This window comes from Crotalus tigris, unplaced genomic scaffold (assembly GCF_016545835.1).
Source record: "Crotalus tigris isolate CLP2741 ecotype Arizona unplaced genomic scaffold, ASM1654583v1 scf7180000017599.838750, whole genome shotgun sequence".
Classification (NCBI taxonomy): domain Eukaryota; kingdom Metazoa; phylum Chordata; class Lepidosauria; order Squamata; family Viperidae; genus Crotalus; species Crotalus tigris.
Window position 1 is genome coordinate 218,110 of NW_024096503.1, and position 14,962 is coordinate 233,071.

The 14,962-nt window shown below is 47.4% G+C and overlaps 1 protein-coding gene across 17 annotated transcripts in view; it reads left to right on the plus strand.

Annotated features, from left to right (window-relative positions):
- Positions 1-14,962, plus strand: part of PTPRS (protein tyrosine phosphatase receptor type S) — a 344,929-nt gene that overhangs the window by 151,432 nt on the left and 178,535 nt on the right. For all 17 annotated transcript variants that reach the window (XM_039366958.1, XM_039366982.1, XM_039366949.1 and 14 more), the window contains exons 3-4: positions 619-764; positions 2,466-2,607. In XM_039366958.1, coding sequence (XP_039222892.1) covers positions 619-764; positions 2,466-2,607 — 288 coding nt within the window. The remainder of the gene's footprint in view (positions 1-618; positions 765-2,465; positions 2,608-14,962) is intronic.

The window sequence follows — 14,962 nt, forward strand, 5'->3', positions numbered from 1 at the left end:
TGCTCTTAATCTTCATCCTAGGATAGGGGTAGGCAACTTGGCTCTTTTATGACTCGTGGACTTCAACTCCCAGAATTCCTGAGCCAGCATGGCTCAGCTTGGAAACTTCTCCCTTTCCCCTCAGCATGGCCGGCTCAGGAATTCTGGGAGTTGAAGTCCACCAGTTATAAACGAGCCAAGGTTGCCTACCCCTGCCCTATACCATTCTAGTCAAATGGCTGTCTAGTCTCTTCTTAAAAACTTCCAGTCTTGGAGCCTTCACCGCTTCTGGAGGCAGGTTTTCCCTTGAAGACCTTTCGCTTCTGATCCAAGAAGCTTTCTTCAGTTCTGACTGAATGGTGGAGGATGGAAGGACCTATATCCCTTGCAATCATCTGGTCGTTAGGGTCGTTGAGGCCACTGGGAGGTGTTTATCTGCGCCCGCAGGGTCCCCTGAATGGTGCAAATGGGTGTGGAACTGCTGAAAGGACTACTATACAACTCTAATAATCCTAATACATCGATAATAAATAAATAAATAACAAGGAGGTGGGAGTCTGCGAAGCCAGCCCCTCAACTTATCTAATATCTCTGCTGTTTTTGTTCCTCTTTCTCCTCTCCCCTCCCCCGTGGCCACAGGTCCCCCACAGTTCGTCAAGCACCCCGTGGACCAGATCGGGGTGTCGGGAGGCGTAGCGTCCTTCGTGTGCCAAGCGACGGGAGACCCCAAGCCCCGGGTCACCTGGAACAAGAAGGGAAAGAAAGTGAACTCGCAGAGGTTTGAGGTAAGGTAACAGAGTCGTAGAATAATAGGCTTGGAAGGGTTCTTAAGAGGTCTTCTAGTCCAACCCCCTTGTTGAAGCAGGAGACCACCCTATACCATTCCAGACAAATAACAGAATAACCGAGCTGGAAGGGACCTTGGAGGTCTTCTAGTCCAACCCCCTTGCTGAAACAGGAGATCCTATACTAGGGGTAAGTGACCTTGGCTCTTTTATGACTTGTGGACTTCAACTCCCAGAATTCCTGAGCCAGCATGGCTCAGCTTGGAAACCTCTCCCTTTCCCCTCGGCGTGGCGGCTGAGGAATTCTGGGAGTTGAAGTCCACGAGTCATAAAAGAGCCAAGGTTGCCTACCCCTGTCCTAACCTCATCCCTCAGGACAGGGAACTAATAATAAATAAAAATACATAAAAATGTAAACTTAAATGTGCCTGGCTGAGGAATTCTGGGAGTGGAAGTCAATAAGCAGGGGTCTTCAACCATGGCCCTTTTATGACTTGTGGACTTCAACTCCCAGAATTCCTCAGCCAGGCACATTTAAGTTTACATTTTTATCATCATCCAGAAAGGAAATAACACAAGATAGTCAGGCAGATCCTGAGGTAAATCAAACAGTGTACAGAACACACAGAGGATAAAAGGCGGGAAAAAGGGAAACGCCCCCTTCATACCCACAACAACCAATCAGAGTGTAGATTGCCTCCTGCATGAGTCAGCCCTTTCTAATTCAGGGGTCACAAACGTTATTGGGAAGCTAGTCTGTTGCAAAGATTGTGGGGGTTTTTATGCAGACGCACAGATCCCTATCTGGGAAACTAGCTGCATGCAAGGAGGGATGGGTAAATAGACACACAAACAGACATCCCTGGGAAGTTGGCCTGTTGCAAAGATTGAGGTGGTTTTTATACACACATACACAAACATATGTTCTTGGGAAGCTGATCTGTTGCAAAGATTGTGGGTTTTTTTATGCAGACGCACAGACACATATCTGGGAAACTAGCTGCATGCAAGGAAGGATGGGTAAATAGACATACAAACACACACGTCCCTGGGAAGTTGGCCTGTTGCAAAGATTGTGGGTTTGTTTATGCCAGTGGTTCTCAACCTTTCTAATGCCGCGACCCCATAATACAGTTCCCCATGTTGTCGTGACTCCCAATCACTTATACATCACCATGTGCCAGGGGCATGGCCAAAGAAAAGGGGAAAAAATGGTGGACAGCCTTGTTTGGCGACCCCCATGAAATGGTCATTCGACCCCAAATGGGGTCCCGACCCACAGGTTGAGAACCACTGGTTTATGCAGACGCACAGTCCCACATCTGGGAAACTAGCTGCATGCAAGGAGGGATGGATAAATAGACACACATACACACATTCCTGGGAAGCTGATCCATTGCAAAGATTGTGGGTTTTTGTTTTTTTTTTATGCAGACGCACAGACACATATCTGGGAAATTAGCTTCTTGCAAGGAGGGATGGGTAAATAGATGCACAAACACACCTTTGCAAAGATTGTTGCAAAGATACAGAGAGGGAGAGGGAGGGGGGAGAGAGAGGGAGGGAGAGAGGGAGAGAGAGAGGGAGGGGGAGGGAGAGAGGGGGGGAGAGAGAGAGAGACCCAGGACAATGGATGAATCTCCTCTTTAATTGAATGGAATTAATTCCATTAATTAATTCCTTCTTCTCTCTCCGATCCAGACCATCGAATTTGATGAAGGCGCTGGAGCAGTCTTGAGGATACAGCCACTTCGGACACCTCGAGATGAAAACATTTACGAATGCGTTGCCCAGAACTCTGTGGCGGAGATCACGGTCAACGCCAAACTGACTGTTCTCAGAGGTAAAACAAAAAACAAAAACAAAAAACGTTGAATGATAAGAATGTTTTTGGCGGTTGTCCTTCGGAGATTGAAAACTTTGCATCCGAATCTGAAATTACTTCAAAATTCAAATTATCAGACCCAGCGGAGCTGCTGATGTTTAAAGCCAACCTAATCAGGACTGGTGCGAAGAGGTTTTTACCCAAAACTAGCTGTGGTATACATCAGAGTCAATATTTCCGTGATTGCAGCTCAGAATGGGGTATGGTAGGCTTGTATTTCGATGTCGGTTGGTCTGGGTTTGGAATCCACTTTAAAAGTTGTAATTTGCCATTATGATCCGCTCCTTCCCTTTTCTGATCCAGGGGAAAGGTAGAATAGTAAATTTGCGCAGATGAATTTTATACCAAATTGCTGCCATCAGATACTCACCAAGATATAACAAGGGCTGTCTGCATTTATTGCCGTGTTTCTCCAGCTGGGCCGCTTTAAGATATCCCAAAGTTGGAAGGGATTTTGAAAATCATAAAATCATAGACTACTAGGTTCTCTCCTTCTTCTCTGCCCCCACGATTTTTGGCGCTCCTTGTACCAGCGCGTGTGAAGGCAGGATAGGTTTGGATTGCCTGATCCCACGGTGATCGTGCCGTTTTTGAGTCTTTTTCCACGGACGCCCTCCTGCTTTATGCAAAAAACGAGCGTGCGTGTCGATACTTCCCACTATTGTGCCCAGAAGGTGCAATGAGGCTACGTAAAGATCTGTATATCTGTGGAAGGGTTGCAATCTGGGATTCGAAGCGTCATCGCTCTCACACGCCGCCTGCCTCTCCAGCCACCTCCTACACCTGACGTTCCAGCACACGGGGGCTTCCCGGTTCCCCGCGTTCACTAATCATTTCAGATGGCAGAAGGAGGAGAAACACTGCATAAACAGTGGGGATAAAACCTCATATATTTGTTTTGAGATCCCTGGTTTCTTTGCCCATACTTCGCCATTCTTATTTTATAAATAATTCAAAAGGGCGAATATATCTAATACTCTTTCCTCTTCCAGTTTTCTGCACAACAACAGGCCTGTGAGGTAGGCTGGGCTGAGAGAGAGGGACTTTGATAAGGCGGAGCTAGAATTCGCCATCTCCTGGTCATTAGCCCAAAGTCATCAACTGTTATTTGAGGCTTTAGGCAGGACTAGAACTTAACATCTCCTGGTGATTGGCCCAAAGTCACCCAGGGCCTAAAATGGGACATCATCATCATCATCATCATCATAGAATAGAGGCATGGGAAGACAGAGCACTACATGGCCAGTACATTAAAAAAACAGCTGGGAAAGCAGATAAAAAAAAGGCCTGGCAATGACTAAGAGCAGGAAAATTGAAGAAAGAGACTGAGGGACTAATTTTGGCTGCACAAGACCAAGCTTTTAAGGACAAATGCATATAAAGTCACAACTGAGAAGACAGCAACAGACAGTAAGTGCCGCCTATGCAAAGAAGCTGAAGAAACAGTGGACCACTTGGTAAGCTGTTGCAAGAAGATTGCACAGACTGACTACAAGCAGCGGCATGACAAAGTAGCAACAATGGTGCATTGGAAGATCTGCAAAAAATATCATTTGCCTGTAAGCAAAAACTGGTGGGATCATAAAATAGAGAAAGTCATAGAAAATGATAAAATTAAACTGCTCTGGGACTTCAGAATTCAAACAGACAAGCACCTGCAACATAACACCCCAGACTTAACAATTGTCGATAAGAAAGACAAAAAAGTCTGAATAGTGGACGTGGCAGTGCCTGGAGATAGCAGAATAGACGAGAAAGAACTGGAGAAGATAACAAAATACAAAGACCTACAAATAGAAATAGAAAGACTGTGGCAAAAGCAAGCAAGGGTAGTACCAATAGTAATAGGTGCCTTGGGTGCAATCCCAAAACAACTGGAGCACCACTTGAACACCATTGGCATTGACAAATTCGCCATTAGTCAATTGCAAAAGGCGGCCTTACTAGGAACTGCTTCCATCCTGCGACGATATCTGTAATACCGTCAAACATCCACATCTGCCTATCCCATGTCCTTGGGAAGGACTTGATAGGTAGACAAAAATGCCAAATCCAGTCTGAACATCTGGCTGACTGTGCGATGATCAATAATAATAATAAGAAGAATAAGAAGAAGAGGAAGAGGAAGAAGAAGAAGAAGTTGGAAGGGACCTTGGAAGTCATCTAGTCCAGCCCCCTGCTCAGGCAGGAAACCCTATAACATTTCGGACAAATGGCTATCCAGTCTCTTCTTTAAAACTTCCAGTGTTGGAGCATTCACAGCTTCTGGAGGCAGGTTGTTCCACTGGTTAATTGTTCTAACTGTCAGGAAGTTTCTCCTTAGTTCTAGGTTGCTTCTCTGCTTGATTAATTTCCATCCATTGCTTCTTGTCCTGCGTTCAGGCACTTTGGAAAATAGCTTGACTCTCTCTTCTTTGGGGCAGCCCCTGAGATACTGGAACATGGCTATCATGTCCCCCCCTCGTCCTTCTCTTTGTTAAGCAAGACATCCCCAATTCCAGCAACCGTTCCTTATATGTTTTAGCCTCCAGTCCCCTGATCATCTTTGTTGCTCTTCTCTGTACTCTTTCTAGAGTCTCAACATCTTTTTTACATCGGGGTGACCGAAACGGGATGCAGTATTCCAAGGCATTGTAAAGTGGTATTAACACTTCACGTGATCTTGATTCTTGAACTCACCCTCTTTGGTGATTGGCCCAAAGTCACTCAGTTGCTTTTATGGGGATCCCAGGAGACTGCAATTGTCATAAATATGAGCCAGTGGCCCAGCGTTTGAATTTTGATCACGCAACCATGGGGGTGCTGCAACGGTCATAAGTGTGAAAAATGGTCATAAGTCTCTTTTTTCAGTGCCGGCCACTAAACCAAAGGTTATAAGTCGAGGACTACCCGTAACAGAATTCGGCAAGTTCGAATGCAGGTCACCTCCTTTCTCCTTATGAGAAGCTCTGAGTCGTTTTCTCACATTACAGCGCCGTCCTAGACTCAGGTTTCTTTTATCTGACCTTTCAGTGGCAGTTCTTCATCCTGTTGCTCAAGAAACTTCCCTCTGCCCCCTTCCATCAAGAAATAGCCCCACAGTTACCCGGACAGTACATAAATTTAACAATCATGAAAAATGAAGAAGTAGCCGAATGCCAGACGCCATCCTTCTGAGGTCGGTAAACTGAGGACCCAGATTGTTTGGGGGGGGGGCAACAGGCTGACTCTGTAAACTGCTTAGAGAGGGCTGTAAAGCACTGTGAAGCAGTATATAAGTATTGCTAATTATCATCTATCTCAGCGGTTCTCAACCTGTGGGTCGCGACCCCATTTGGGGTCGAACGACCATTTCATGGGGGTCGCCAAACAACGCGATCCGCCATTTTTTTCCCCCTTTTCCTTAGCTGTGCTACTCCCTCTTGTTCTATTGGCTTTCGAAAGCCAATAGAATAGACTCTCTTGAACAGAGTCTAATTCTATTGGCTTTCAAAAGCCAATAGGAATTGTCCAGGCTGTCTCTGCCTTGTTGAGCCCGCCAAAAGCCCCAGTCTGCAAACGGTGCTGCAAGGGGAAAGGTCTGCAGAGCTTCCCTCCCTGTTGAGCAACTAAAAAGTAAGTAAAAGAGGGCCAGGGCTGGGGGGTGGGAGGCCGGCAGGCGCAGGGAGGGTTGCTGGCGCGTATGGGGCCCAGCAGGTGCCTTACCTGCCTTGGGCTGGGCCAGCTGGTGGCCCAGCCGGTGGTCACCCTGCGCCGCCGCTGCCGCGGCCGCCCAGGAGCGTCCGGGCCTGCCTGCCGCCGCCCCTTGCCGGCTATGCCTCAGCCGGCGCAGGGGGCGGCACCGCGCAGATGCGGTGCATGCTTATGACTGGGGTCGCCGGTATAAAAAGGTTGAGAACCACTGATCTATCTATCTATCTGTCTGTCTATCTGTCTCACAATCTATCTCTACCGTATCTATCATCCAACCATCCATCTATCCATCCATCTATCACTAGTTATCTCTCTCCCCCTCCATCCATCTGTCTGTCTGTTTATATCTATCTATCTATCTATCTATCTATCTATCTATCTATCTATCTATCTATCTATTTACCTACCTACCTTCCTACCTATCTCAACAGTGTATATCATCCATCCATCCATCCCTGCAGTTATCTACCTACCTACCTACTACCTACCTATCTCAACAGTGTATATCATCCATCCATCCCTACAGTTATCTATCTATCTATCTATCTATCTATCTATCTATCTATCTATCTATCTATCTATCTATCTATCTATCTATCTGTCTCTATCTATCTATCTGTCTGTCTGTCTAGCTATCTATGTAAATCTATCATCTCTCTCTCTCTCTCTCTCTCTCCCTCTCCCCTACAATATCTGTCTACCACTGTCTATCTGTCTACATTCCCCCTCCCTCTTTCTCTCTTTCTCGTTCTCTGCACAGTGGTTACAATGCAGTATTGCAGGTTAATTCCTCCGACTGTCAGGAGTTCGATCTTGACTGGTTCAAAATTGACTCAGCCTTCTATCCTTCCGAGGCCGGTAAAATGACGACCCAGATTGTTGGGGGGGGGGGGCAAGAGGCTGACTCTGTAAACCGCTTAGAGAGGGCTGTGAAGCACCATGAAGCGGTCTATAAGTCTCAGCACTAGTACTAGTGCCGTCACAAAAGCAATCGCAGCCGTGTCGAACCCGGCAGGTGTGCTGTGGATGTACCCAGAGGCACAAGGGAAGCAGGTGTTTCCTAAGCAGATAGGTATTGATGCAGAAGGAGAGACAGAGATGAAAAGAGAGGAGGGGAGTCCCACAATAACCACACTTTGACAAGCCCAGAATCGGCACGCAAGCCAGATGGCGCGCCTAGTTTTATCCACCGAGGGATCCCGGCGAGCGTGCAGGGCTGGCTTGTTGCCGCTCCGTTGGTGTTGGCAAACAGGCGAGTGTCAGCCAAGCAGGGACGCTTGACAAGAGGACACTTGCCCCAACCAGCTGCTGCACACTTATTATGTGGCGTTGCGCTGTCGTGCGCAGTTTCTCCCCGACACCCACACTGCGCTCGGAAGGCCTCATTAAGCGGCATGTTAATTGCTGGGGCTTTCTAGTTAGCAAATGAGGTTGCCGCTCACCCGGGGCGCGGCGAGACCGAGCAGGAGTCGGATTCCGCTGGCCCGTTGCCAAGACTGAAAGATTCGCGACAGGAGGTGGCATTCAAATCTTCACCCACAGCGACAGTTGGCATTAGCAGAGCTTGGAACAAACAGCGTGACATGGAGGAAGGGGGGGACAGCAACAGGAATTGCCACAGAGAAGGCAACAGAGTGTATATGGCAGCCAGTCCCAGCCCTGGTATCCTCTCTGTGCCCCGGCATTTGAATTTCCAGAACTCTAGAGCTTCCGACACAGTTCTGGAAGTCGTCAAAGCCAGGAAAACGGTGACGTTGCCTCTTTAGTGCTGTTAGGTAATCCTCAATTTATAACCTTATAACGGAGCCTGCCCATCACGTTTGTAAAATGGGTCATCCACATTGACTGAGTTGAAGACCCTTTTTTGCAGTGGTCGTGAAACGAAGGCTGTAGCTGTTAAGTGAATGCCGCAGTTGTTGAGTGAACGTCATGATCGCTAAATTAACGCCGTGGTCATTAAGCGAACGCCACGGGCATTAAGCGACTGCTGTAGTGGTTCAGCGAGCGCCATGATTGTTAAATGAATGCGGCGGTCATTAAACAAATGCTTCAGTCGTTCCGGCAAATGCCAGGGTCGTTAATGAACGCCACAACCGGTAAACAAAAGTCATGGTCATTAAGTCATTAATGCCGTAGTTTCTGGGCCAGTTTTGCAGAAAACCAAAAGATAATAACAACAACTGCTCTGGGACTTCAGAATTCAAACAGACAAGCACCTGCAACATAACACCCCAGACTTAACAATTGTCGATAAGAAAGAGAAAAAAAGTCTGGATAGTGGACGTGGCAGTGCCTGGAGACAGCAGAATAGACGAGAAAGAACTGGAGAAGATCACAAAATACAAAGACCTACAAATAGAAATAGAAAGACTGTGGCTAAAGCAAGCAAGGGTAGTGCCAATAGTCATAGGCTCCTTGGGTGCAATCCCAAAACAACTGGAGCAGCACTTGAACACCATCATCGGCATTGACAAATTCGCTATTAGTCAATTGCAAAAGGTGGCCTTACTAGGAACTGCTTCCATCCGGTGACGATATCTGTAATACCATCAAACATCCACATCTGCCTCTCCCAGGTCCTGGGTAAGGACTCGATGGGTAGACAAAAATGCCAAATCCAGTCTGAACATCTGGCTGACTGTGCGATGATCCATAATAATAATAATAAAAGGTTGGAAGGGACCTTGGAGGTCATCTAGTCCAACCCCCTGCTCAGGGAGGAAATCCTACACCATTTCAGACAAATGGCTGTCCAGTCTCTTCTTATAGACTTCCAGTGTTGGAGCATTCACCGCTTCTGGAGGCAGGTGGTTCCACTCTCACTGTCAGGAAATTTCTACTTAGCAATAACATCTTCAATGCTAGAAGGGAATGTGGGGTTTGTGAAGAGGAGGAGGAGGAAGAGGATGGTGGCTGTGGAGTCCTTGTTGCTCCCTGAGTTTTCTTAGTTTCTTTCATTACCCAACGAAGTAACATCTTCAGTTTTGGAAGGGAGTCTGGGGTTCCCTCTCTGTCTATATACCAGTGACTTGCCTTGTCAGCGTTGATGGGAATGTTGTTGTTTTTCTTGGTAGTTCCTTGATTAGGCTGCTGTTTACTGTTTGATTGTTGGTCTGAGTTGGTCATTTCTTGCTTGGAGTATTGTGAAGAGTTGTCGCACTAATATTCAAGCCACTTGAATATAAACAGAGAGCGAACCCAACTCCTGTCTAGCACTGATGATGTTGCCTAGTTGGGTAATGAAATGCCTACAAGAAAACTACCAAGCTTAGAGAACACCAAGGACCTGACAGTCGTCGTCGTCGTCCTCCTCCTCCTTCTCTCCACAAATCCCACTCTCTTCTAGCACTGATGATGTTGCCTAGTTGGGTAAAGAAATGTCTGCAAGAAAACAACCAAGCTCAGAGAGCACCAAGGACCCCACAGTCGACGTCGTCGTCCTCCTCCTCCTTCTCCTCCTCTCCACAAATCCCACTCTATTCTAACACTGATGATGTTGCCTAGTTGGGTAATGAAATGTCTACAGGAAAACTACCAAGCTTAGAGAACACCAAGGACCCGATAATCTTCTTCCTCCTCCTCCTCCTCCTCCTCTCCACATATCCCACTCTCTTCTAGCACTGATGATGTTGCCTAGTTGGGTAAAGAAATGTCTGCAAGAAAACAACCAAGCTCAGAGAGCACCAAGGACCCCACAGTCGACGTCGTCGTCCTCCTCCTCCTTCTCCTCCTCTCCACAAATCCCACTCTATTCTAACACTGATGATGTTGCCTAGTTGGGTAATGAAATGTCTACAGGAAAACTACCAAGCTTAGAGAACACCAAGGACCCGACAATCTTCTTCCTCCTCCTCCTCCTCTCCACATATCCCACTCTCTTCTAGCACTGATGATGTTGCCTAGTTGGGTAAAGAAATGTCTGCAAGAAAACAACCAAGCTCAGAGAGCACCAAGGACCCCACAGTCGACGTCGTCGTCGTCATCCTCCTCCTCCTCCTCACACTCTCTCCTAGCACGGATGATGTTACCGAGTTGGGTCATAAAACGTCTGCCAAACACCCAGAGTGCCAACTATCTCTCACAAAAAAAAAAATCTGTTGAAAAATAAAGCAGATGTCTCTTGATGGAAAGAGCCCATCAGGACTCTCCTTCCGGCTGATTTAGTGGGGCTTCAGAAAAGGTTACCTGCTCGTTGCTCTTTCCAGACCAGCTCTCTTACACACACACACACACACACACACCTCTGCTTTTTCAGTCAGAGAAAAGGGGAATATAAACAGCTTCTGTGCACCCACATCCTCATCCTGTTTCTAGTACAGTATCTGCATGTTCATTGTTTCAGCAATTTCAGAGTGGTTTTTAAGAAAAAAACAAGGGGAAAAGTAAAACAGAAGGAAAAGGAAAAAGAAAGGGGGGGGAGGAAAAAAGGAAAAGAAAGGAAGAAAAAGAGGAACGTAGGTGGAAAGAAGGGGAAAGCAGACAAGAGAGGGAAAAAGAAGGGTAAAGGAGAAACAAGGAAAGGAAAGAAGGAAATTCAGAAGAAAAGAAAGAAACAAGGTTACATGGAGAAAGGCGAAAGGGAAAGGAAAGAAGAGAAAAAGAGAAAGATGAAGAGAAAAAAGGAAAGGAGAAAAGCAGAAAGGAAAAGAAAGAGGGGGACAAGAGAAGAAAAGAAAGAGAAAAAGAAAGGAAAGAAGGAGGAAAGGTAAAAAGGAAAGGGTAGAAATGCCAAGTAAAGAAAGAATAGAAAAAGAAGAAAAGAAAGGAAGAAAAGGAAAAATAGAAAAAGAAAGGAAAGGAAAATGTGGAAAAAGAGAAAAAAGGAAAGGGCAAAAGAAAAAAGGAAAAAAGATGGAAGGAAGGAAGGAAAAACAGGAGGGAAGGAGGAATTAAGGTAAGTAAGTAAGGGAGGAAGAGAGGAAGGAAGGAGGGAAGGAAGGAAAACAGGAGGGGGAAGAATTAAGTTCATGAAGGAAGGAAGGAAGGAAGGAAGGAAGGAAGGAAGGAAGGAAGGAAGGAAGGAAGGAAGGAAGGAAGGAAGACAGGAGGAGGCGGAATTAAGTTAACAAAGGAAGGAAGGAAAGGAAGGAAGGACGGAAAACAGGAGGAGGCGGAATTAAGGTAACGAAGGAAGGAAGGAAGGAATAGTTCTTCCACTCAATAAATAAAAGAAAAATACAGGTGGTCCTTGACTTCCAACAGTTCATTTAGCGACCGTTCAAAGGTACAACAGCGCCAAAACAGCAACTTATGGCCGTTTTTCACAGTTACGACCGTTGCAGCGTCCCCACAGCCATGTGATCGAAATCCAGAGGCTTCGCAACCAATTCATATTTACGACCGTTGCCGTGTCCCCCAAGGTCACACGATCCCCTTTTGCGACCGTCTGACAAGCAAAGCCAGATTCACTTAACAACCAGGTTACTAGCTTAACACCTGTAGCGATTCACTTAACAGCTGCAGCAGGAAAGGTCGTCAAACGGGGCAAAGTTGACTTCACAAATGTCTCCCTTAAACTCTAGACATGTGGGGCTCGGTTGTGGCCGTAAAGTCGAGGACTTAAAAGGTCTCAGAGTCGCATCGGGAGAGGAACCCCGTTTGGCTACCAAGCTTTTTTCTGCCTTCACACATTAATTCACAGCCTGCATCTCCCCAGCTGATAAAAACTATACAATCTTAATCAGCCGCCTCGTGGAAAAATCACCACCACAACATCACTGCGTACATCCCATCCTGTGGTTGGGGAAGGACGGGGTCCAATTTTACAACCAGCTGCTTTGCTTTCCTAAACGCGTCTTGGGCTGTAGCCCTGTTTTGCAGAGGCAATAAATCCTAAGCAAAATGCACGCATTTGAGCCCGCAGGATCTGGAATTTAATCTAGGGGCATTTGCAAAACCGCCACTGTTTGCTTTGGCCGAAATCTGCTCTCCCCGTTTGTTTTTTTGTTTTTTGTTTTGTTTTTTTTCCATGCGCCAAAGGAGACCGAAGGACCTGTTTGTGATGTGACACAAGACACCAATTCTTAAGCAAAACGTTCGTTTATTCCAAAGCCCAAGACTGTATTAGAAAGGGTGGAGAACGTTAGTCTCTCTCTGTCTTGCTTACTGATAGTCCTTGACTTATAGCAGTGATGGGGAACCTTTTAGAGCAGTGGTGGCGAACCTATGGCACGGGTGCCAGAGGCGGCACTCAGAGCCCTCTCTGTGGGCACGCGCGCCGTTGCCCCAGTCCTAGGCCTTCAGCTGGGTTTTATGAAACCTTTTCGCTTTAGGCCTCTGCCACCGTGTACAAAAAAAAAGGTTCAATCAATCAGTCAATTTCAAGTTCTCGTGGGAAAAAAAAGATCTTGCAAAGTTGGAATTGATTGATTGAAGTTTTTAGTCCCACCCAGTCTGCTGTTACCACCGTAGCCACACCCACCCAATGGGCCACACCCACGTGGCACCCAACGATGCATAAGTAGGTTTTGGGTTGCAGTTTGGGCACTCGGTCTCTAAAAGGTTCGCCATCACTGTTTTAGAGACTGAGTGCCCAAACCGCAACCCCAAACCCACTTATTTATCGCAAAGTGCCAGGGCCACATCAGCATTGTGGCGCCCCCAGGGGGGAGCAGGGAGGTGCCTCTGAGTGCCACCTCTGGCACGCAAAAACCAGGGGCACAAAAATGGGTCACTGTGCTGCAAGGCGCAAAAACGGCCGCTACCGCACCGCGGGGTACAGATACAAGGCGCTGCATCATGCAAGAACGGGGCAGGGCTAGTGAGTATCACGCAGGCACTAGCCCCGCCCCATTTGCAGTGCATGCGTGCTCGTGGCCCCGTGCACGCATGCGCGCATGTAAAATGCTTCCCTCTCCCTTTTCTTCCAGTCCACCAATCGACAATGGTTGGTGACCTCTGCTCTACCACCTCTACTCTAGCTTGCTAGTCGGCTGCTTCGCCTCCTTTGTGCTGGGCGGGGCTCCTGCTCCGATGGCGATCTGATGGATCTGCTGCTGGCGGCGGTGGCATGTGTGCCAACGGAGACGGCTCTGAGTGCCGCCTCTGGCACGCGGTGCTATAAGTTCGCCACCACTGACTTCTAGTTATAGCAATAGCCCTTAGACTTATATACCGCTTCACCGTGCTTTACAGCCCTCTCTAAGTGGTTTACATAGTCAGCCTCTTGCTCCCCCCCCCAACAATCTGGGTCTTTCTTTTACCGACCTCAGAAGGACGGAAGGCTGAGTCAACCTTGAACGGGTCAGGATCGAACTGCCAAACTCCTGGCAGCCGGCAGTCAGCAGGTGTAGCCCTGTACTACTGCATTCTAACCACTGCGTCACCAGAGCTGTTATGACATGTATGTTGTTGAGGCTGGAATTACGGTTGTTAAGTCATGCCAGACTGGAGGGTGCGTAGTTTTGTGTGCTGTCTGCATCTCGCAGAACGGGGCTTTGCTTGTTTGTGCGGACCGGTTGCTGGCGTGCCGCAGCCCGGTACTGGTCCACGGACCGGGGATTGGGGACCCCTGATCTAGCCAATCATTCTCTTACTGCAATGACTATCAATTGCTTCTGCACTGAATGTGAAGCGGGTCCAGGAACTCTTTCTGTGTCCCCAGATAGACTGCTTCTAACCAAGGTCAGAGGGTCACGAATGAGGGATAACTCAAATCAGTGGGAATGGATGTAGACCCAACCTTAAGGACAGCAAAACCTGTCCATTGAGGATAATGGGTTCACTTAACAGCTTCAGATTCGCTTAACGACCCTGGGGATTCACTTAAAAATTCACTCAAAATTCACTCAAAAAAAGTCACAAAATTGGGTTGCCCAGGGACCCACTTAATTGACTGCCATGACTCAACGACCACAATTCCAGACTTAACGACAGTCGTAAAAAGTGTCATAAAATCGAGTCGCTCGCATAATGGCTAGATAAGCACCAGGGTGGAGAACCCCTTGATGGTTTTGACATTCATAGAATGAAAGAGTTTAGGAGACCTTGGTGCTATCTGGTGCTTGGTTGTTTTCTTGCAGAAGTTTCATGACCCAACTAGGTAACATCATCAGGGCTAGAAAGGAATATGGGGTTTGCACATAGATAGATAGGAGGAGGAAGGAGGAGGAGGAGGAGGAGGAGGAGGAGGAGGAGGAGGAGGAGGAGGAGGAGGAGGAGGAGGAGGAGGAAGAAGAAGAAGAGGAAGAAGAGGAAGAAGAAGAAGACTGTGATCCTTGGTACTCTCTGAACATGGTTATTTTCTTGCAGAAGTTTCATGACCCAACTAGGTAACATCGTCAGTATTAGTAGGGAATGAGGTCTGCTCTCTGTGTTCTTGGTGTTTCCTTGATTAGACTGATGGTTCCTGTTGGATTATTTGCCTGAGCTGGTAATTCCTTGATTGGGTTTTCGTTTGTGGCTTGGTTGTTAGTCTAGTGCACAGGTCGGCAACCTGCGGCTCCGGAGCCGCATGCGGCTCTTTGAGTCTTCCCTTGTGGCTCCCAGCCTCCTCTGCCTCTGCAGAGAGAGACAGAGACAGAGAGAGGCAATTGCGCTTCCCTGCCCCCCCCCCCTCTCTCTCTCTCTCTGTGTGTTTGTGTGTGTGTGTGTGTGTGTGTGTAAAAGAGAGTGCACTCACAGTGTTCTCTGAGCAGCTGAA